The following is a 22,198-nucleotide window of genomic DNA, read 5'->3' on the forward strand; positions in this document are numbered from 1 at the left end:
GGAAGGCTGAGGAAAGGAAACCAAGTGACTATGGAACCTGAGCTTCATCATCAGCCGGATTTTATCGAATCCACTAAGTCCTACTCAGCTGTGCTTGGCACCGCCACTCTCTCCAGAAGTACAGGTCTTGAAAAGCACAAGTAACACATTGCAGTGTGTCTACTTCTGTCACAATGATTGGGGACTAGAAAGGAATACAACTAGAAGGTTGGTAACAAAGAGGCTTAAGAAAGAGGTTTGTGGAATGGATACCTCTGAATGGGCCCAAGTGTGAAGATATTTGTGTCTCCATGCTTATCAAAGGTTCCCTCTAGAGAGGAGGTTCTCAATATCAGGAGGAAAGATGATTCTCTAGGGCTATCAGCCAGCCCCCTTCCCTACCCAAAATAATGACTGCTCAAAGGACATGTAAACAAAATGGACACAGAGGCAAGCAGACAGAGATTACACATGGGTACCACCACATGGATGTCCTCTCACCGAATCTGATCTGATTACTCCACGTGTCCAATCTGCAAAGAACACAGTACATGGCCTTCCAACATGGCACCATTCCTGGTAACATGTTAGTTACATTGGACTCTCCGCATCCTAAAATGAACAGATATCTTGTTCTTGTTGAATAGATAATTATTCCAAATATGACTTGCCTTTTCGGCCTATAATGCATTGACTAGCAATAACAACCACAGACTTATGAAGGACTTATTCTCACAGAACACTGCTTCTAATCCAGGTCTCAGAACCCTCAGAAAAGAAGGTCTGATTCACCCTACCAGGTTAAGAACAATGGTCACCTAAGGGACGAAGGGGAGAATAGTGGAGGAATTTGATTCTGAATGCCAACGAAGACCTTAGGGTGAGTTCCAGAAACAGAGGAAGGAAGAAGATTAAAGAGGCTATCTATATTTCCTTTCTTGGTTGGTATAATGATTTTCCTTCAGCAGTCCAATTCCCGTTCTATTTTTACATAAGATCTGTTGATGGTAATTTTACCTTTATAATTGAATGCAGAAGTTATAAGCAATAAAGACAGGGTTGTGAATAAGACCAGAGGAGGAATAAACATCAACCAGACAAGGATGCTGTGACATTACGTTTGAGGAAATGGTACCACATTTTCTAATGATTCAGGAATAATTACAATTGTTTCAAAGCTGCTATTAGGAAAGGAAGCATGTACGGAAGGCAAGGATGATGCTGAGGAACCAAAGTGGGGGATGATGGCAGATCCTACATACCCACTTCCAATCCACACCAGCTGGCCTTCATTAAAGCTCTAAGGTACATTTCCCCCGGATACCCTGGACCAAAGATGCAGACATATGGATCATGTTTAGGCAAACTGGGAAGATGACATCCGGATAGAGAAGTGAGCAACTTAAGGACGAGGCTGCATGCAGGGAGAAGGAACTGTCTGCCAAAAATGATGGTTGAGGGGCACCTGGGTGGCTCAGTCAGTTGAATGTCCGACTCTTGATTTTGGCCCCAGTAATGATCTCAGGGTCCTAGGATCAAGCTCTGCTTGAGGATTCTCTCCCTCTGCCCCTCGCCCTGCTCTCTTTCTTAAAATAAATAAGTAAAGAAATCTTTAAAAAAAAAAAAAAAAAAGAATGATAGTTGAAATATGTTCTTCCGGGCATTTGTGTTGACCTTTCTGTCATCCGTGCTAACATCATGGATGCCAAGCAGCGGAGGGCACGGGTATTTCCACTGTTCCTGGAAGTGAAGTGTCCAACCCTGGTTCTCTAGTCTTCCCAGAGATTCTGTGAGAACCTAATACCATATATTCGTTTCTGCTTCAATTAGATTTAGCGAATTTCATACTTAGCAACTAGGAACCCTGACTAATATAACCAATACATTTATTCTTTATACTAAACTCCCTCTTATCCATAATCAAAAGTGCTCTAGCTCATAAAAAGGTTGGAAGTAAAGTGTTCAAAGAACAGGCCTAGACATATGGCACTTACTTTTTATTTATTTAAGTAATCTCCACATACAATGTGGGGCTCGAACTCATGACCCTGAGATCAAGAGTTGCACCTTCTTCTGACTGAGCCAGCCAGGCACCCCAATTTGTGGCACTTATTGACAGAGTCAAGTTGGGGCAGAAATCAGATAAGACTGGTGGTAGGAGCACTATATGTAGTGGAGTTTCCACTACGATGCTGCTATTGCAGGGTTAGTTAGTTAGTTCGTTCGTTCTTGGCTTCAAAAGGCCTGGCTGTGAAGCATCTAAACTTAGATCCCTGACCCGCCTGGAGGTTCCATTAGCCCACAACATACCCTGTAATAAATCTCTCTATCCTTAACTAGCTCACTCAGATGGATTCTGTTGTTTCCAATTATGGCTTTCCAACTTTCTTCAAGTTCACTTTCCTATACTGGAAGGCTACAATGGAAATATTGTATTTCTGAGACTCTCTTGTGATTTATTTCTTACAAACAGTTGTAGAAGACCTAAATTCAGAAGCGAGTTAAGCAGCATAGAGGGAAGGATGCACAGGAATCTGTTTAGCTGCAGCAGAGCTAAAAGGCATAAAACTGTTCCAGAGTCATCAGCTCCACTAGAGGCTTCCTAACCCCAAGACCATGGTTAAAGTAGTGTAGTCCGGTAACAGAGGTTAACCCAGCAGCTTCCCACTTCTGGGTGGGGCAGAGGTAGGCGCTCCCCTGTTGGACCATTTCTGTGGAATGTTCTGATGTCCATCCTGGCACCTACTTCTCCAACCCTATCAATTATCCAAAATTCTATATTAGATACTAGGTATATATAATATATATAAAACTACAAAAAGCAATTATCCAAAATTAAATCCCATTTTGTTTAAGATAGCTTATGTGATTTTGTGATCTGCAACTGAAGCTTAAATGATAAAAACAGCTAGGAAATAGCCTTTGCTGAAAGGAGTTTCTATGCCAAGAGACCTGAATGCATGAAAGAACAGAGACTTTACTGTTCTGTACTTTGAATTTTTCAGGTTCCTTTGTGTATTTCGGGTGCTGCTTCTTAGGATATAAAATCCACAAGAGAATATCATTCCCACCCTACAAATGAGAAAAAAAAAACAACAAACAAACAGATACTCTATGGAACCACTTCAATTCTTGAGCCCACCACAGAGCTAAAGTTGCAAAACAATCAACTGAACTGAAAACTCCAAAATCACTCTGAATAAACACTAGACTCAGGAGACTCACGAACTATTTTTACTTTGGAAAAGCACACACACACAAAGATAACAAATAAAAACAAGGAAGAAAACAACCAAAAATTTACCAAATTACTAAAGGCCAACAGTGAGCTAGGGCAACTGTTTAGCATCTATGGGCGCTCCAGACACCAGGGGGATCCATCCACATTTGCCACGGATCTCCTACCGGTGTTCGTCAGAAAGAACTGGCCCAGAGCAGGAAACCTGAGAAAGCCCCTGCTGGTGGTGAGGGAATTTGAATCTACACAAAGAAATGAAGAAGGGCAGAAATAATAACATTTTTAAAAATAAATAACAATACATAAATAAATATGGGGAAAAAAGATATTTTAAAAAAATCTCTTTAAAAAGATCACTGTCTAAAGGAAAAAATAGCAATAATTCACGGTGGAATTTAGAACATGGGCAGAAGTAAAATGTATGATGAAAAAGGCACAAGAATGGGAGGGAGGAACTAGAAGTGTATTATCACATGGTTCTTTTTTCTTTTTCTCTTTCTCTCTCTCTCTTTTTTTTTTTTTTTAAAGTAAGCTCTTCATCCAACATGGAGCTTGAACTCATGACCCAAAGATCAAGAGTTGCATGCTCTATCAATACTAAGCCAGCCAGGTACCCCAGTCAGATGGTTCTTATAATCTATGTGATTCAATTGGATTTGACTGAAGGTAGATTGTACAACATTAAAGATGCATATTGTAAACCACTAAACAAATAAAAGTTTAATTGGTAAGCCACCAGAAGAGAGAAAACTAGAATAAAAAAATAATTAAAGGGGCACCTAGGTTGCTCAGTTGGTTAAGCGTCCAGCTCTTGGTTTCAGCTCAGGTCATGATCTGAGGCTCATGAGATCGAGGCCCCCATCCAGCTCCGCGCTCAGCGTGGAGTCGGCTTCAGATTCTTCACCTCTCCCTCCCACTCTGCCCTTCCCCCTGCTCTCTCTCTCTCTAAAGTAAAATAACATATTTAAAAAAAAATAATTTTGAAAAGGGGGAAAGAACAGAACAATGGGACAAACTGAAAATTAATGGTAAGAGGATTGGTTTTAAATAAAAAATTACATTATTGATGATGATATTGAAGGTAAATAGTCTAACAATCCAAGTAAAAGGTAGAGATTGTTGGACTGGTTTTAAACTATATTTAGTTTACAAAGCCTACTTTGGACATAAATAAGGTACAAATAAAGGGATGGAAAAAAGATATACCATGTAATCAATAAAATAAAACTGGAGTGGTAATATTAACAGGAGAAAAACCAGATATCACCACAAGGAATATTACCATAAAGAGGCATGATGAAAGATAAAAGGGTCAATTCATTAGAAGGTAACAATCCTCAATGTATATAGCCAATAAGACAGCTTCAACATAATTAAAGCAAAAAACCTATATTAACTGAAAAAGAAAAACAGAAAAATTCACAATGATAACTAGAGACTTTTAATACTGCTTTCTCAATAACAGAACAGGTAGACAGAAAATCAGTAAGGTTCCAGAAGACTTGAATAACACCATCAATAAATTTGACCTAAGTAGCATTTATAGAACATTCCACCAAATAGCAAAATACCTCTTCTTTTCAAGAGCACATGGAACATTCACCATAATGGAACATATACTGGGATGAGAATCAATCACATATCAAAAATGTAAGATTTGATTTTTTTACGAAGTATGTTTTCTGATCACAACAGAATTAAACTAGACTTCAGTAACAAAAGTATATGGGAAAAAAAAAAATCACAAAACTTACCTCTAAATAATCCATGAGTCAAAAAGCGAATCAGAATGAAAAATGAAAATACTTTGAAGGAACAAAAATGAAAACACTACTTATCAAAATGTGGAGAGAGGCCCCGTAGCACAGGGCCTGCTGAGGTTGAGACAGGAATACTGAAGAAGCCCTCCCACATTCCAGGCCCCACATCAAGCCCAGCTAAGAATCTGAAGTCTGTGGGTGTTCAGATCACCTGCTGTCCACCCCTTCATGGAGGGATGGACCGGCCCCTCCAAACAGTATCAGATGGCCAGACGTACAACACACAACACTGAAGACAAAAGACAGGAGGGGCGCCTGGGTGGCTCAGTTGATTAAGCCACTGCCTTCGGCTCAGGTCACGATCCCAGAGTCCCGGGATCGAGTCCTGCATCAGGTTCCCAGCTCCATGGGGAGTCTTCTCCTCCCTCTGACCTTCTCCCCTCTCATGCTCTCTCTCACTTAGCCTCTCAGATAAATAAATAAAATTTCTTTTTTTTTTTTTTAAAGATTTTATTTATTTATTTGACAGAGAGAAATCACAAGTAGTCGGAGAGGCAGGCAGAGAGAGAGAGGGAAGCAGGCTCCCTGCTGAGCAGAGAGCCCGATGCGGGACTCGATCCCAGGACCCTGAGATCATGACCTGAGCCGAAGGCAGCGGCTTAACCCACTGAGCCACCCAGGTGCCCAATAAATAAAATTTCTTAAAAAAAAAAAAAAAAGAAAGAAATTCAAAAGAGAGGAGACTGACAGTGGTTTCTGAGTCACAGCTACTCACACATCCCAGGGGACGATGACACCGTGTAGGGCCACAGTGAGTCACTAGGGGCTGTGAGAGTGAGGTTCTGTGTAACAAGAGGGTGAGGTATGGCCTGGTTCTGAAGAGGGTTCCCATGGGAGGAGGTGACTGGCTTCTCTGAGTAATTCTGTGGGCTGGCAGGGAAGTGAAACCCAAAAGGCTGAAGGAGGGGCGGGGAGATGCTAGTAAAACAGAGATGAGGAGCCTTTCCTGCTGGAGGGCCATCTCCAACAAGAGCAGTGGAACTCACAGTTAAGTTTTTGGGGGCCCAGTGAGGCTCATAAATGTCAAGACAGCACATGAAATGTTAGGCCTTCCAATACAGAACAAGCACCAGATCCAAACCTGGCCCAACTACAGATTTGATTAATATATTAAAGGATATACTAATATACTTAAGGCTGTCTTAAAAAGATAAGACAGCATAGATGACTAGATGTGGAATTTAAACAGATTAAAAATATAAAAAATAAAATATAAATGTTAGCAAAATATGCTACCATATTTGAAGAATTCCTTTAGCAAGTGTATCAGTATACTGGACATTGCCAAGAAAAGAATTAGTGGTACTGGAAGATAAATAAATATATAAATCATACAAACTAACACAAACAGCAGATCCCAGCTCTTGGAAACTCACAGAATAATTACAAAGGGAAACACACCCAGGAGCATTGTAGCAGTAAAACCGCTAAAAAAACAAAACAAACAAACAAAAAACCCAAACAAACAGAAGTAGAGAGAAAATCTTGAGCACAAAGAAACATTTACATACACAAGAACTTCTTGTCCAAAACTACGTAAGCCAGAGAGACCTCTTTAGGGTACTGAAAAAGAAGAAAAATGAGTTCCATAAAGAAAGAAAATCATTTTTGTTAAAGAGGACAGTAAGATGGTTTGGAGAAAAAGCTAAAATCACTATCAGCCAAACACACACTACCAACAAATGATTACATTACAAGGAAGTTTCAACCTTAAAAAGATACTAGGAAAAGACAAAACATTTAAGCCTAAAGCAAGCTGAAAAAAGGAAACAGCAAACATAAAAGCATAAATCGATGAAAGAAAAAAATCAATCAAACAAAAAACTGGTTCTTTGCAAAGATCAATAAAACTGACAAACTCCTAGCTGGACTGATGAGGAAAAGAGAAAGAAGAGCTAAATTACCAGTGTCAGGAATGCGAGAGGGGCATCACTACAGCTCCATCCCAAAGACCTTCAAAGGGTAATAGAAGATTATGATCCCCTTTATGACAATAAACTAGACAACTCCAGAACAAATGAACAAGGAGAAAGTGGTGAGCAAGATACAGGAGTAGGAGAAACCTGTCTCTGTACCTGACACCTATGGACAAATGAAAACAGCGCTGGGAGGATGGATATGGGAAGAGTCAAGCAAGCTCCTCTGGGAACACAGTGGGGCAATAAAAGGGTCACTGCAAAGGCAGCTGAGACATCTGGAAATAGCTAAGAACAAAAAAGAAGGGTAAAGGCTATCAGTATAAGCCATGTAGTGGTGCCACTGTGGTCTCCAGTGGCCTGATGTGCAGAGGAGCCCAGCAGCCATTGCCACCAAGGACCTCAAGAGCCCTCAGGACAGCTGCAGAATGCCTGCCACATTCACAGCAGAGGACTCTGCAGCGTTTGTTGGTGTGGACTCCCAACAGCCCGCTCTGCAGAGGAAACAGACAGCTTCTGCCACTGAGGTAACCAACAGCCACTGCTGATACTGACCTCGCAAAGAGGCAAACGCTGCTGCGCCCCTCCCACAAGACACTGCTGTGTCCCCATCCCAGGAACAGGGCTGCCAGCCCAGACCTCCAAGCCTGTGCACACCTAGGACCCCAGAGCTCTGGCTGCTCCTCACACCCACACTTCAGACCTTGATTCCATGGCCGTTCCACATGTGCTCCAATCTCTGCACGCACACTGCAGGTGAGCCAGCACACCAGACCCCAGAATGCTGTCACTCTGCAAGCCCCCATGCTCCACGCCTGGCTCTGTAGCCGATCCAAGCATGCTCACACCTCATGCTCGCTGCCACAGCAAGGGTACTTCAAAGCCAGGTCCAATGCCAACAAGGATTCCTTTGGCAATTATATATCCCATGGGACAGAAAGAGATCAGGAGGTCCCCAGCAGCCTTTGCCATCAAAGACCCCAACAGCCTTCACTGCCGCTGCAGACACCTGAAGCACTGGCTGTTGAAGATGCTGGGCCTTCCCAAGAGCTGGCACCATCATACCCACCCTTCCAGCACCCTTGAACCCACTGCAGGAGGAGGGTCTCTCCCCACCGAAACCAGTTGCTAAATTCTGGGAGAGGTAGGCACCTACTCAACCAAATGCACAAACACCAACACAAGGCTACAAGAAAGATGAAAAATACATTCCCAAAGAAACACAGTAATTTTCCAGTAACTGACCCCAAAGGAACAAAAATCTGTGATTTCCTGACAATGATTTCAAAATAAGGGTTTTAAGGAAGCTCAGTGAGCTACAAGAAAATACAGATAGAACTGAAATCGGGAGACAGACTCCAAAATCAGGAAAACAATAAACAAAATAAGACACACAATAGAGAAAGACATCATAAAAACAAGAATTCTAAAGCTGAAGAATACAAGGAATTAAATGAAAAATGCAATACAGAACATCAATAACAGACATGGGCAAGCAGAAAAAAACAATCTGTGAACTCAAAGACAGGTCATTAGAAATTATCTGGTTAGACTGGAAAAAAAAAGAAAAAGAAAAATCAGTAAAAGAGAGTATATCCAGTTAGCAGAAGGGAGGAAGCAACAAAGGTCAGAGGAGAAATAAAGGAAATATAAACCAGAAAAACAATAGAAAAGATCAATGAAACTAAGAGTTGCTTTTCTGGAAAGATAAACAAAACTGACCAACTTTAACTAGACCAAGAAAAAGAGAGGACTGAAATAAATTCAGAAATGAAAACTGGAGTAGACATTACAACTGATACTGCAAGTATACAAAAGATCCCGAGAGACTGGAATGAACAATTATATACCCACAAATTGGATAATCTAGAAAGGATGATTGCCCTAGAATGCTATCCATGGACTTCTCAAATAAAAATTTTCCTGTTTCAAAGAGGTTATAAGCTTAATTAAAAAGAGAACAATTCCATAAACACAAAGACAAAAGGAAGTACATAATAGTAGATAAGATTATCCAGTATTTAAAATCCAGGTAAGATACCACATACCATTAAGAGGAGTCAAGGATTGAAACCTATAAAGCAAATTTTCCTACTTTGCTTGGTATAGGCCGTTTCCAAATTAAACGTCCACATCAAATTTAGGCTCAACAATTAGTAAGGTAACTAGAAAAATTTAAAAGGTCTAAAGGACAGCAACAAACTAAAAAAGCAGAGCTCAGAAAAATATTTAGTGCAAACAGTCAGAAAAGCTATCCATATTTTAACCCTGGAACTCAGAGCTTCCTGACCTTGGGTCTTAAAATTACTTCCCAAAACAAATGTTAACTTCTCCCTCTGTAACACCAGCCTTCATTCTAAGTGGAGCAGATAAAAATTACTAAGTCACGAGCTTGCTAAATGGTTTACTAGATTCCTAATCAAGACAAAATATTCCCACCCCAACATTTTATTTACAATCTTCTACTTACAAAGTCTTGACGTATGTCATTGAAGTCTTTGCCATATTTTTCCAGTGCCTCTTCAAATAAACTAGCTTCAGAGGCTGACCACTCTTCCATTTCATCTCTGCATAACACAGGTCCTCCAAGTGGTACTAAGACACTAATTGCACTGCTCAAATCATAGCTGTGCCTATACAACGTATCCATAGCGTGAAACTAAAGAAAACAAAATAGAAAAGATTGGTCAGAAATGCAAACTTGCTAGGTTATTTATGAACAGAAATACTAAAATGCATGATGCACTTAAAATTAACACTAATATATTTAGGTGTTTGTTTTTTAAGTAACAAAATAAAGAAAAATTTAAACCTCAGATGACCTTATATTACCATTTATTGCTTTAAGAAAATGCTGATTTGTACCTTAGAAGATGGGTATTTTTAAAAATGCATTCATTTGTTACAGTAGCCTGCCTGTGAAGAGTCAGAGCCTCTTAAGTAATTACACTGGAAAGCCAGTAAATTTCACCATCTTCTTGGTTACCAAAATCACTTCAGCTACTGCACAGGGTTGGCACAGCCTTCCTTGATAAGGGAAAAGAGATGATAGACCAGAAAGGGGAAGAACAACTCTCAGGTTGGATTAAGAGAATGTCCTAAGAATGAGAGATAGAGAAAACAATGGAATTGAGAACGAGGTGACACAACAAAACTATACATCTATGTTAAGTGAAACAAAAGTACGTATCCATGCAAAAACAGTAACTGGGTTAGGATTTTGTAAGACCAAGAAGAGATGACCAGGCTTGCCTGCATCAGCTGGGCTGCGAGGGTTTCCTATACATTTCAAGAGACAGTGATAGGAAGAGTCATCTGAAAGGAAGACAGACGAAGAATATACACCTGGCTTTTTGCACAAGTACCTTGGGTCTAGCTTACTTAAAAGACATTCTTCTGCCCATCAGAAGCAATGAATAAACTTAGGTTCCTAAACTTTAAGCTTTGAAAAACTTGAGATGGTTTTTCTACCTGAGAGAAAGATTCATTCATAACATATATGCACACTGGTATGCGCAGCAGGAAAACTGCAAAAGGCGATGATTGGCTCTGCTGTGTCTGGATAAGCATCTCTCTTAACTAAATCACCAGACTCCACAAAACAAAAGCAAGTAGGAATTTCATTATCTATTTCCTAGTTACAATCACAGCTAAAACCACTGGCCATGTATAGGCTTATTGCTGTATGTATCACAATCATGGAATAATAACTTCAATTTTCAAGAGAATTTCTTCCCACTCTTCTGCAGCAAGGGTTATAAAAATGTTACAACTGATCTTTATTCTTTGCCTGTGCTCTGCAAACTTGAGAATCAACTGAACACTTTTCTAGCTAACCTTCTCACTTGACAGATTCAACAGTTCAAGTACTTACTGTACAATGCTAAACACCTCACATCGTCCCTGAAATTATTGTTTCTAGATAACTGATCTAAGAAAGTGAAAACAGAGTCCAAGAGCATTTAGGGATCCCTTCAATTAGTAATCTATTACTATAAACAATTATTTTTGAAACTAAATTTATGATGGATAACAAAACTGAAAAAGATTCAATGGTATTCAAAATCAATAATTACACCAATTAACTGTGCTGCTGAGATTCCTCAGGAGGTAGAAGTCATTTTTATAATTAACAGGTGCTCTGAAACCAAAAGTCACAGAATTAAGTGAGTTTTTCTCAGCTGATATTATACCAGCCACTCAAAGCGTGAAAGGATTTTCAGCCTTTTGTTCATGTGAGATGAATGAAAAGGCTTTTCTTACAGGCACTTTTTAAAAATGACAGGCTATTATCTAATAAGGTTTCAAAGAACCAAAGTAATATCATAGCCTTTAAAAGTGATTATGACCAAAATGTGAAGTGATTCGACTGTTGATTAGATTGTTACAAAGGTTCTTTTCTTTACAGTGTTATAGAACACTGAAGTAATAAGCATTTGCTTTCAGAAGACTAACTCATGCTCTGTCACAAATCAAATGGAAAGAATGGGTCCAACTTACAGCTGACTGGAGGCTCTGAAACCCCCACAGCCCACTTTTGAAACCCCCAAAGCCCACTTTTGAAACCCAGCCCAGAGGAGAGTGTTGTCGTGATTAGTATGTGTAGAAAATAAACATCCCATCAGACATATGCACTGTGGAATTCCTAGGGAATAATTTTATTGACACTGATGACCAACTTCATAAAGAAACCAGAGGATCAAATTATGTGCTAGGAGTCCATACGCACTGCATCTTTCTGACACATATAGGTGGCTCCTCTTTTTTTTTTTGTTTTGTTTTTTTAAAAGATTTTATTTATTTATTTGTCAGAGAGAGAGACACAAACATGCAGAGTGGTAGGAAGAGGCAGAGAGAGAAGCAGGCTCCCTGCTGGACAAGGAGTCCAATGCGGGACTCAATCCCAGGACCCTGAGATCATGACCTGAGCCGAAGGCAGTGGCTTAACCGACTAAGCCACCCAGGCTTCTCTAGGTGGCTCCTTCTGAATGAGCTTTTATATAGTTCAATCTTATCCTAAAGAGCTATACTGCAAGTAAAACACAGACTGAGACAACATTAAGTGAAGATTCTCAGAAGGAGGCTAAGACATGGGAGTTTGACATATGACTTACGGTTTATCAGTAAGATAGTAAAAAATTTCAAGAGCTACACATGTAAAAGAACACACTGGCTGATTCCATTTATTTATTTTTTTAAGATTTACTTATTTATTTTAGAGAGAGAGTGAGTACATGCACGCGAGTGGGAGGAGGGGCAGAGGGAGAAGGAGAGGGAGAGAATCTCAAGTTGACTCCTCACTGAACATGGAGCCCCACACGGGACTTGATTCCTGGACGCTGAGATCATGACCCAAGCAGAAATCAAGAGTTGGTCGCTTAACTGATCCAGGTGCCCGTGGCTGATTCCATTTAGATGGATTTTGAGAAAAGTAACATTAAGTAGTAAGAGAAGTCAAAATAATGATTACCTCAGATGCAGGGGGTAGGGGGGTGATCACTGAGGAGAGGCACGATAGAACATTTTGGGATTCTGGTAGGGCTCTTTATCTAGATCTGGGTGGTGATTACATGAATGTATACACACATAATTTATGAGATATGCACCTAAGTGTACTTAATACACTTCACTGTATGTATACCTCAATTTAAAGACAAAGAATTTAAAGACTAAATGTAAAAAAATTGGAAGTCTTCCCTCTTAGATACTTTGCAAAGATACCATGTTTTCAATAGAGATACAGATACACACGACAAGATCCATTCAAATCTAAATTTAAAAAATCATAAGAACTGAGCACAAGCTGTTCTCTCTGCCAAATAGTGGTGAAGGTGTTGTCACATTTCATCTCATTCATAACAGATGGAGATGACAAACAGAAGTATTTTAGGAGAAAGACTGACAATGAAATCTTGGCAGTGAAATTCTCATCTTGTGTTCATTAAGTAGAGTCACGCTATGGTAGACTAGATTATTATTCAGCAAATATTCACTCCCTCCCCTGGACCTCCACAGGAGAGCATTCTTCTACTCCACGGATACTGCACCTGGCCATGTGACCTGACTGGCAGTAAGATGCTCAGGATATGTGTTTCCATGTCTGGACTTGCCCTCTTGAGCTACTGGCTTTTTTCACAGAGGATGAGATCTACATGGAGCAGATCTGGACTCATCCTGCAGCTTGGCACCTAAAGTGGCCCAGTCTAGTTCAGCAGAATCCTAGACAATCTGCACAGGAGTATTTAAGACAACACTTGTTGTTATAAGCCACTGAAATACTGGGTAGTGTAATAAGAACTTATTCAGTCCATGCTAGATGTGCTGTGAGCAGACAGCCCTCAGCTATCATGTCTGGAATGATCTTGATTTAAGAAAAATTCATCAGGGGCGCCTGGGTGGCTCAGTGGTTTGGGCTGCTGCCTTCGGCTCGGGTCATGATCTCAGGGTCCTGGGATCGAGCCCTGCATCGGGCTCCCTGCTCCGCAGGAAGCCTGCTTCCCTCTCTATCTCTCTCTCTGCCTGCCTCTCTGCCTACTTGTGATCTCTGTCTGTCAAATAAATAAATAAAATCTTTAAAAAAAAAAAAAAAAGAAAGAAAGAAAGATTCATCAGCCAAGGCCGTGCCCTCTTCCTGGGGCTGCCTTCACCCAATGATGCAGGAATACAAAGGTCCCACCTGTTACGCTGATTTGGGACAATGCTTCAAAGTGTCCCAGGAAGCTGGCTGAGGCCTTCATTCATACTGTACCATAGCCCACCTTTTTCCTCTGTTCAATCCTGCCTCCTTCCTTCTCTTCCACAGGTGTTGACTCCTAATTAATTGCCTACATACAAATCTCCATCTTAGAGTCTGTTTCTCAAAATCCAAGCCTGTAACATGTAGCATTATTTTGGCAACAGCTAACTGATACACATATATATTCAACCCTAACTATTGATTAGCATTTTACAAAAAACTTTACATGTGTACCTCTAGCACAAATCATAGCATTCAGAACACCAAATCTATTTGAAAATTAATGAGCATATGGTTTTTTTCCAAGCAGAAGGTGAATATAAACTCTTATGAGTAAACTGTAAACCATGATCAAGGCAAAACATTTTATACATAAAAGAGAAGTATGTCATCCATTCTCAATTTTTGCTTCAGTGTATAGCACTCAAATCAAAATCCCTCATTCATCAACAAATGTGTTAAGACTTAGTTGTCATTCACTCACATCAATCTACAAGACACCCTGAGTCATGTCCTTATGTGCAGTCGTACCTTCCGATTATTATCCCAAGAACACTACAGGGTGGCAGGGCCACAGCAACCCCAGGGCCCCAAATGTCATTTGCATGAGCACAACTAGGACTTTTTGCCCTCCTCTCACCAGCTCTGATTTTAGATACAAAGCAGACAAATATCTAAGAACTATGTGAGGAAACTGAAGAACAGCCAAGGCAGGCAAGGGGAGGCTAAAATAATTCAGGAAGAAGTAGGACAGGTAAGCTCCCACACTGACTTGAGCTTTTACCTTGAAGGCATTTTCCAGACTGCTACACGGCAGAATGGACAAAAACAGAAAGCTCCCTTCTTACTAGGCTGAGGTAAAAGTGTGTAAGACCTGGGGAGCAAAACCCTGTGGAGGATTATATGTTCCAGGCCCTAAAGGGAAGTATGATATATTAGGAGAATTGGTATTATAAGTGTTCTCTAACCACAACTCCCAAGGCAATTAAGATAAATTTATGAACCTCATTTCCTTGGAAATTAACTCATAATTAAAAGCAAAATTATAAAGTAACTTAAGAAATACTCAGAACCAAAAGATAATAAATATACTACATATCAAAGTATAGGAGATATATAGAGAGGTACATTCTTCACATTCTTAAAGACTGATGATGGAAAAGTAGACAAAGTTGACAGGTTTAAAATCAGTCTTAAAAAGCTGGAATACGAATATCAGAGTAAACCCCCCCCCAAAAAAAATAGAAGGAAGAAAATAATAAACAGGAAAAAAAAAAACCTAAATAGAAAACATACAATAAAAAAAAAAAAAAAAAATCAACCAAATTAAAATCTCACTCTCTTAGAAAATAAAAAGAAAAATCTGGCAAAACTATCAAGAAAAAAAATGGGAAATGACACATACAAACAGTAACAGGATGGTAAGCTAGTTATAACTGAGACTTACCAAATTATTCTAATTAAAGAATATTATGAAAAATTACATTGATAAATTTGAAAATTTAGGGTCAAAGAAAATCTCTTAACTCATCAAAATGGACTTAAGTAGAATAAAAATTTATCCTAATTATATCTAATTACAACTACAACCCAAACTAAGGGACATTCTGTAAAACAAATGGCCTATACTTCCAAAATGCCGCGGTCATGAAAGACAAAGAATGAGGAATTATTCAGGACTGAAGGAAATTAAAGCGATAGGACAACTAAATGCAATAAGTGATTCTCAAGTAGATTTTGGACCAGGAAAAATTTTTTTCTTTTGTTGTAAAGAAACTAGATAACTAGAACAACTAGAAAATCTCACTGAAGCCTCTAGATTAGATAACAATACTATAGCAATGTTCATTTCCTGCCTTCATGATATATTTAGAAGGAAGAATAATTTATTTCATTTTTTTTACTGCAGTGGTAGTCTTATTAGTTTTAATTCTAATTTATAGCCTTGGAAACATGGATAGTACTCTTAAGTTTTGGGAAACTGAGTTAAAAAAATTATAGGAATTCTCAGTTAATCAATTTAATACTCATTTTGAAGACTACATTTCTGATGTAAACTAGTACCTCTAGTACCTAAAATGTTAATCTAAAGATTTATATATTCTAGGGGCACCTGGGTGGCTCAGTCAGTTAAGCGACTGACTTTTGGTTTCAGTTTAGGTTGTGACCTCAGAGTCATGAGATGAAGGCCTGCATTGGGCTCCACGCTTAGTATGGAGTCTGCCTGGGACTCTCCCAGCCTTTAGCTCTGCCCCTCCCCCATGCTCACTGTCTCTCTCTCTCTCTCTCTCTCAAATAAATAACTCTTTAAAAAAAAATTTATTCTGCTGAGTACAGTTCCTTTAAATGTTGCAATGAATGTGATTTACAAACCATCCCCAGATTCCCAGTACCCTCAAGGCCCTAAATGAGTATGTGATTTCAATAGGACTCACAAATGAAGAGAACAAAGGGCATGATTAATGGCTAGCATTTTTTTATAGAGTTAATATCCAAAAAATAAAATTGCTATTGGTTAAGTCAACTTTGTCTTTTCAGGAAAGTAAGTTAATCACTTTTCCATGTTTTTCTTAATGGAAAGATTCTTATTATAAAAATTGTTGCTTGTTTTAGGGGGAAGATCTTTAAATCATGTAATTTCCTTGTAACAATTATATTAAAATAGGGCACCTGGATGACTCAGTGGGCTAAGCGTCTGACTTTGGCTCAAGTTATGATCCTGGGGTCCTGGGACTGAGCCCCACATCAGGCTCCCTACTCAGTAGGGAGCCTGCTTTTCCCTCTCCTTCTACCCCTTCCACCTCCACCCTCGTGCACACATGCTCTCAGAAAAAAAAAAAAATTAAATGTATGATTGATCGTAACGTAATGACCATATTCAAACTTGAAAATCTACTACAATGACAGTAAATATGGCATGACAAAAGCCCTTTTAGACAATCAATAATGCCATAATCAGAAGTAAATGAGACACAACAAAACTAGGGGCAGGGGGAATGTATCACTGTTATCATCATCTCAACAGACAACTAGTATTACTAAGCCCTCACTGTGCCGGACACTGTTCTAAGTGATTCACAAGTACTACTTCGTTTAATTCTAAAACTGATGCTATATAACTCAGAGATAGATTTTTCCAGAGGCTGGAAAGAGGCTAAATAGCTCATAAGCTATAGATCCAGGGGGAAAAGCCCATAGAAGCCCCCAGAACACTGAGACATCATATCTCTGTCTCTCCCAGTGAGGACACAGCCTCAAGAGCCAGAAGAGCCCAGCATTTGTGAGTATGACCTTAAACAAAGGTACATAAACTACTCAATGTAATTTCTTCTGCAATGTTGATGGAAGTTCAGAAAGACTTGTACCATAGCAAGAAATCACTTACCTTTCACCCAATCTGGGAGACCAATTTCAGAATTCTATTCTCCTCCGGGAGTCCGGAGGCCCAGGAAGCTGCCCCGAGGCATGCTCTGGGGAACCCCTGAAAAGCCATCAGTTTCTCTATGCTGGACACATACATCTGCAATTTACAGACGTGTGTGTGTACACACTCTTCTTGTCAGCAGATAACCCCCGAAAGCAGGACAGGCAGTTTTTATACAACTCTTATTCCCATCGCAGATGCAGAAACTCAGGCTCGGGTAGGTTAAGTAACTTGCCTAAGGCTAAATAGCTCATAAGCTATAGATCCAGGGGGAAAAGCCCATAGAACCATAAAAGTATATCCATTTGTACCTCCATGTTCATAGCAGTAATAGTCACCATAGCCAAAAAGTAGAAGCAACCCAAATTTCTACTGACAGATGAATGAATATGATAAAATATTATGCAGACTTAAAAAGGAAGAAAATGATGACAGAGATTACAATACGGAAGAACCTGAAAACATTAAGCTGAGTGAAATAAGCGAGTTACAGAAGGGCATATACCGTATAGTTCCACTTAAATGAAGGACCTAGAATAGCCAAAGTCACAGCAACAAAAAGTAGAATGGTGGATGCCAAGGGCTGGGGAATAGGGAGTTATTCTTTAATGAGTACAGAGTTTCAGCTGGGGAAGAAGAAAACATTCTGGAGATGGATGCCGGTGTTGACTGTGTGACAACGTGAATGCTTCAGGCCCGAGAAGAGTACACTTAAACACGATTAAAATGGCAAATTTCGGGCGCCTGGGTGGCTCAGTGGGTTAAGCCGCTGCCTTCGGCTCAGGTCATGATCTCAGGTTCCTGGGATCGAGTCCCGCATAGGGCTCTCTGCTCAGCAGGGAGTCTGCTTCCCTCTCTCTCTCTGCCTGCCTCTCCATCTACTTGTGATTTCTCTCTGTCAAATAAATAAATAAAATCTTTAAAAAAAAAAAAAAAAAGGCAAATTTCATGTTGTGCCTACTTGACCACAGGTTTTAAACAAGTATATCCAATGCCTAAAACTTTCTATAATTCCTGGTCTTTAGACTGTGTCTGTTCAGCTCTGATGACACAATGAAGCTAGAAATTCAAATATATGTAATCACTCTTAGTGATGAGATGAATTCAGTAAAAGATTGACTAAAATGCTAAGTAACACTTTATCAAAAGTAACATACTCCAGGGGCGCCTGGGTGGCTCAGTGGGTTAAAGCCTCTGCCTTTGGCTCAGGTCATGATCTCAGGATTTTGGGATCGAGCCCTGCATCGGGCTCTCTGCTCAGCGGGGAACCTGCTTCCTCCTCCCTCTCTCTCTCTCTCTGCCTCTCTGACTACTTGTGATCTCTATGTGTCAAATAAATAAATAAAATCTTAACAAACATACTCCAGTGACCTATTTTAATAAAACTTACTGTCTGAGGGGGCGCCTGGGTGGCTCACTGGGTTAAGCCGCTGCCTTCGGCTCAGGTCATGATCTCAGGGTCCTGAGTCCCACATCGGGCTCTCTGCTCAGCAGGGAGCCTGCTTCCCTCTCTCTCTCTTTTGCCTGCCTCTCTGTCTACTGTGATCTCTCTCTGTCAAATAAATAAATAAAATCTTTAAAAAAAAAATAAAACAAAACTTACTGTCTTATTCATTCTCAGATATTTAATGAACATCTAGGATATATACCAAAAACTATGCTCGGTGCTGGGAATTCAGCAGTGAGGATAATGAGGATACAGTCGCTAAACTAATGGATGCTACAAGCCAATATGTAAGGAAGGGGAAGAAGAGAGCGAGAGACTCACATTAATGAGATAATCACAAAAATAAGTGTTTACTTACAAACAACGAACATGGAGGAATGTGGTTGGTTCTCTACATGAGCACGTCACAAAGTAATCTGCCGTAGATGGATGGATTAGGCAAGACAGGAAGAAAGAAGAGTTAAGGTGGAGCTGTGAGCGCATCCAGGCAAAGGAAAGTGAAGTTGCAGAGGTCCTGTGGCAGGAGGCACACCACGGAACCAAAGGCAGGCTACAGGCTGGCTGGTCCCAGAGGACACAGAGGAAAAGTGTCAGGGCAAGCACGGGACTAGAGAGGGGCCAGATAAAACCCCACAGGTTTTTTGTTGACGGTGGTGGGGATTTTTGACTGTTTTAAGGATATGGGTTTTTACCCTGAAAGCAATTAAAAGCCACTAAAAGAATGTAAGATAGGAGACAGCAAAATCAGAAGTGCATTTTAAAAAGATCAGATAGAAGAATTAGAGATGTTCCAGGATGCAGTCTCCTCCCTACAAAATCAACATAGCCTGACTTTTCTCAGAACCAGACTCAGCATCACAAAACCTGTCTCTAGTACTGATTCTGTCACTAATTAAATACGAATCTTTATACAAGTTACTTCATATTATCTCTAATATGATCTATCCTTGAAGATTTCTAAGGCCTTGAACAACTCAAAAAACTCTTCTTCTAAGATCTTGTCCTCCAACTTGCTTTAGTCCTCAGGATCCAAGGAAAAGAGAAATCTAATACATATATAATTACCTGTTCTCCGAGACTGAGGCTCCCTACCAGTGCACATGGCATTCGGCCCCTCCACCCACAGGGTACAGACCACAAACAGGAAGTAACAGGCTAGGCCTTCCACCAACAACCACTTACTGACCACCTCTGGATTTACTTTGTTCTAAGGAATTCTGTTTTCACAAAGGGGAGAAGTGAGGTCCATGTAGGCTGTAAACTGATTTCCTTTCTCTCTCTGCCTATTGTACAAAATATACGTTACATTTGAATGAAATGAGGGTGAAATCCATAGAGCCTTCATGACAACTCCCATTTTTTAACAATTATAAATCTTATCATGTATCTTAAAGTAGTGTTCGAAATTCAGTCTAGCTACGATTTTACCAGATCTCGAAAAAAGGATGTCAGACCTAAGGATCTGTAGGCAGCTTAAATACCTGCTCCCAAAACAGGACTGGTGATTCAACAAGCAGCATACAGAGTCTAAGATAAACAGATGCTTTGGATTAGGAATGCTGAAAGCCAACAGCAGTTCTCACAGGATAAACCACAGAGAAACTCACCTAGAACAGCCCCCCACCCAAGGCCCTGCAGTTCTAGAACTCCACCTCTGAATGAGAGGTCTTCAGCTACAGACTGGTCACCTGACGGAGATAGATACTAACCTGATCTATACAGACCTGAAAACACTGACAAAAAAAATAAGACCTTGACTCTCCAAATTCAACTGAATGATGAATCTAATTTTCATTTAATGGCATAAAACAACTTATCAGCTTTTCATATGATAAAACAATCTGTAAGACTCATGTTAGCAACTTATAGCTAATCAATATTTAGCAACTCCCTCTCACTTCTATAGTAATGCCCCAGGATCTTATATGTTAACATCAAAGAGAAGGCATGATACCACTGTTCAAACAGGATTAGAGGTGCAGGTCATGGCACCTGAAATAACAAAGGCCACTAATTTCGTCCTGCTTTTGTGACCTCTGAAAGATGTCAGTTTTATGGCATTGAAAATAATCTCAACCAAAGGAGCACCTGAGTGGCTCAGTTAGTTAACGGTCTGCCTTTGGCTCAGGCCATGATCCTGGGGTTCTGAGCCCCACGTTGGGCTCCCTACTCAGTGGGGAGCCTACCTCTCCTTCTCCTCCCCACCTGTGCACTTCTCTCTCACCATCTCTCTCTCCCGCAAATAAATAAAATCTTAATAATAATAATAATAATCTCAACCCAAGAACAACATATAGAAGTCCAAGTAAAGCTGAACCTAGAGTAGTTTGAGCAGGAAACCAAAGCACTGCAATGCTGTAGAAAAAAGAGCAGATCTTCAGTGCAGCCTAATCCAAGACAGACAACAATACAGATTTTTAAGCCCAAACCATTTTAACGAGAGTGTGGGAGAAGAGGTAATCTGGGAGAGGGAATATATCAGTTAGAGGTAAGAACAGATCAAATCCTGTCTCTGAAACCAGCTGTACAAACATGACAAAACACAATTTCTTGGGCCTCCGAGGACATTTCTGCTTTAAAAAGTAGCAGTTAGAGTAGTAAACAACTTAAGATAATAGATGTCAATACAAAGTGGCTTCCCAACTGCTAAACACCAAAGGAAACGAAAACACTGGAGCGTGTAAAAGCCCCTGCCCTAGGAGCGTGCAGGCCAGGACTGTAGCAGATACACACAGAATGATGTTTAGACTGATTAAGGTACATAGGTCATGTTCTCTTTAAAGTACTTCTTCTATAAACAGCCTTCACGGACAGAAACAAATACTGAGTCTGAAAAACTGCCCTCTTTGAAAAAAATTCATCCGCTGTCCCACTAAGCACCACCAGGGGGAAGCAGAGAGTCGCTGGAACGGGAACCAAGAGCCCACGCACTGGCTCTTCACCTGTTCACACCTAGCTCCGGTCGAACAACCCCGACTGTCAAAGAGCTCTGTAGCTTCTCAAGACTAGGCCTTGCCCCTTCACTCCTGACTGGGGAGGGAATCTGCTGCACTACACCAGGGAGAGCATCGGCCATGATGATCTGGTAAGTATTCTCTCAGAAGAACAGTGTTAAACAGTGTTAAACCACAAGAGAGGCTATGTAAGTGACAAGTTTATCTATATAAGCATGGTCATGCAACATTAAAAAGAAAAAAAAACCCTTTCTGATACTTATGATATGAAAAGGTTCATTTTATATTGTTAGGAAAAACATGTTGGGAGGAGGCAAAGTACAAAACTCCCATTTAAATGACTTCCACTGTGTGTTAACAAGAAATTTCACGTGGGTCTTATCAGCTTTTTTATAATGTGTTGCTTGCACAGAGATTCAATACAACACAAGAGAATAGGTTACAAATCCAGAAGCAGACCTGATCATATCTGAAAACTTGAAGTAAGAGAGAGGAAAGCATTACAAAATCATGAGGAAACAACCAATTCAATAAAAGGTGTTGCTGTATTTATTTTCCATAGAGGGTAAAAAAAATCACAATGAGACTTCTACATCTCATTCCCGTCTTAAAAATAAACTCCAGATATATTTATAATCATGTGTATGAATAACCTTTTAAAGTTACTAGAAAAAAAAATAAAAT

General features: G+C 40.0%; 1 protein-coding gene across 6 annotated transcripts in view; it reads right to left on the bottom strand.

Annotated features, from left to right (window-relative positions):
* MTA3 (metastasis associated 1 family member 3) overlaps nucleotides 1-22,198 on the bottom strand; it is a 212,038-nt gene that overhangs the window by 42,729 nt on the left and 147,111 nt on the right. For all 6 annotated transcript variants that reach the window (XM_032352843.1, XM_032352842.1, XM_032352838.1 and 3 more), the window contains exon 9: nucleotides 9,424-9,612. In XM_032352843.1, coding sequence (XP_032208734.1) covers nucleotides 9,424-9,612 — 189 coding nt within the window. The remainder of the gene's footprint in view (nucleotides 1-9,423; nucleotides 9,613-22,198) is intronic.

The sequence above is a fragment of the Mustela erminea genome, chromosome 7, assembly GCF_009829155.1.
Source record: "Mustela erminea isolate mMusErm1 chromosome 7, mMusErm1.Pri, whole genome shotgun sequence".
NCBI lineage: Eukaryota > Metazoa > Chordata > Mammalia > Carnivora > Mustelidae > Mustela > Mustela erminea.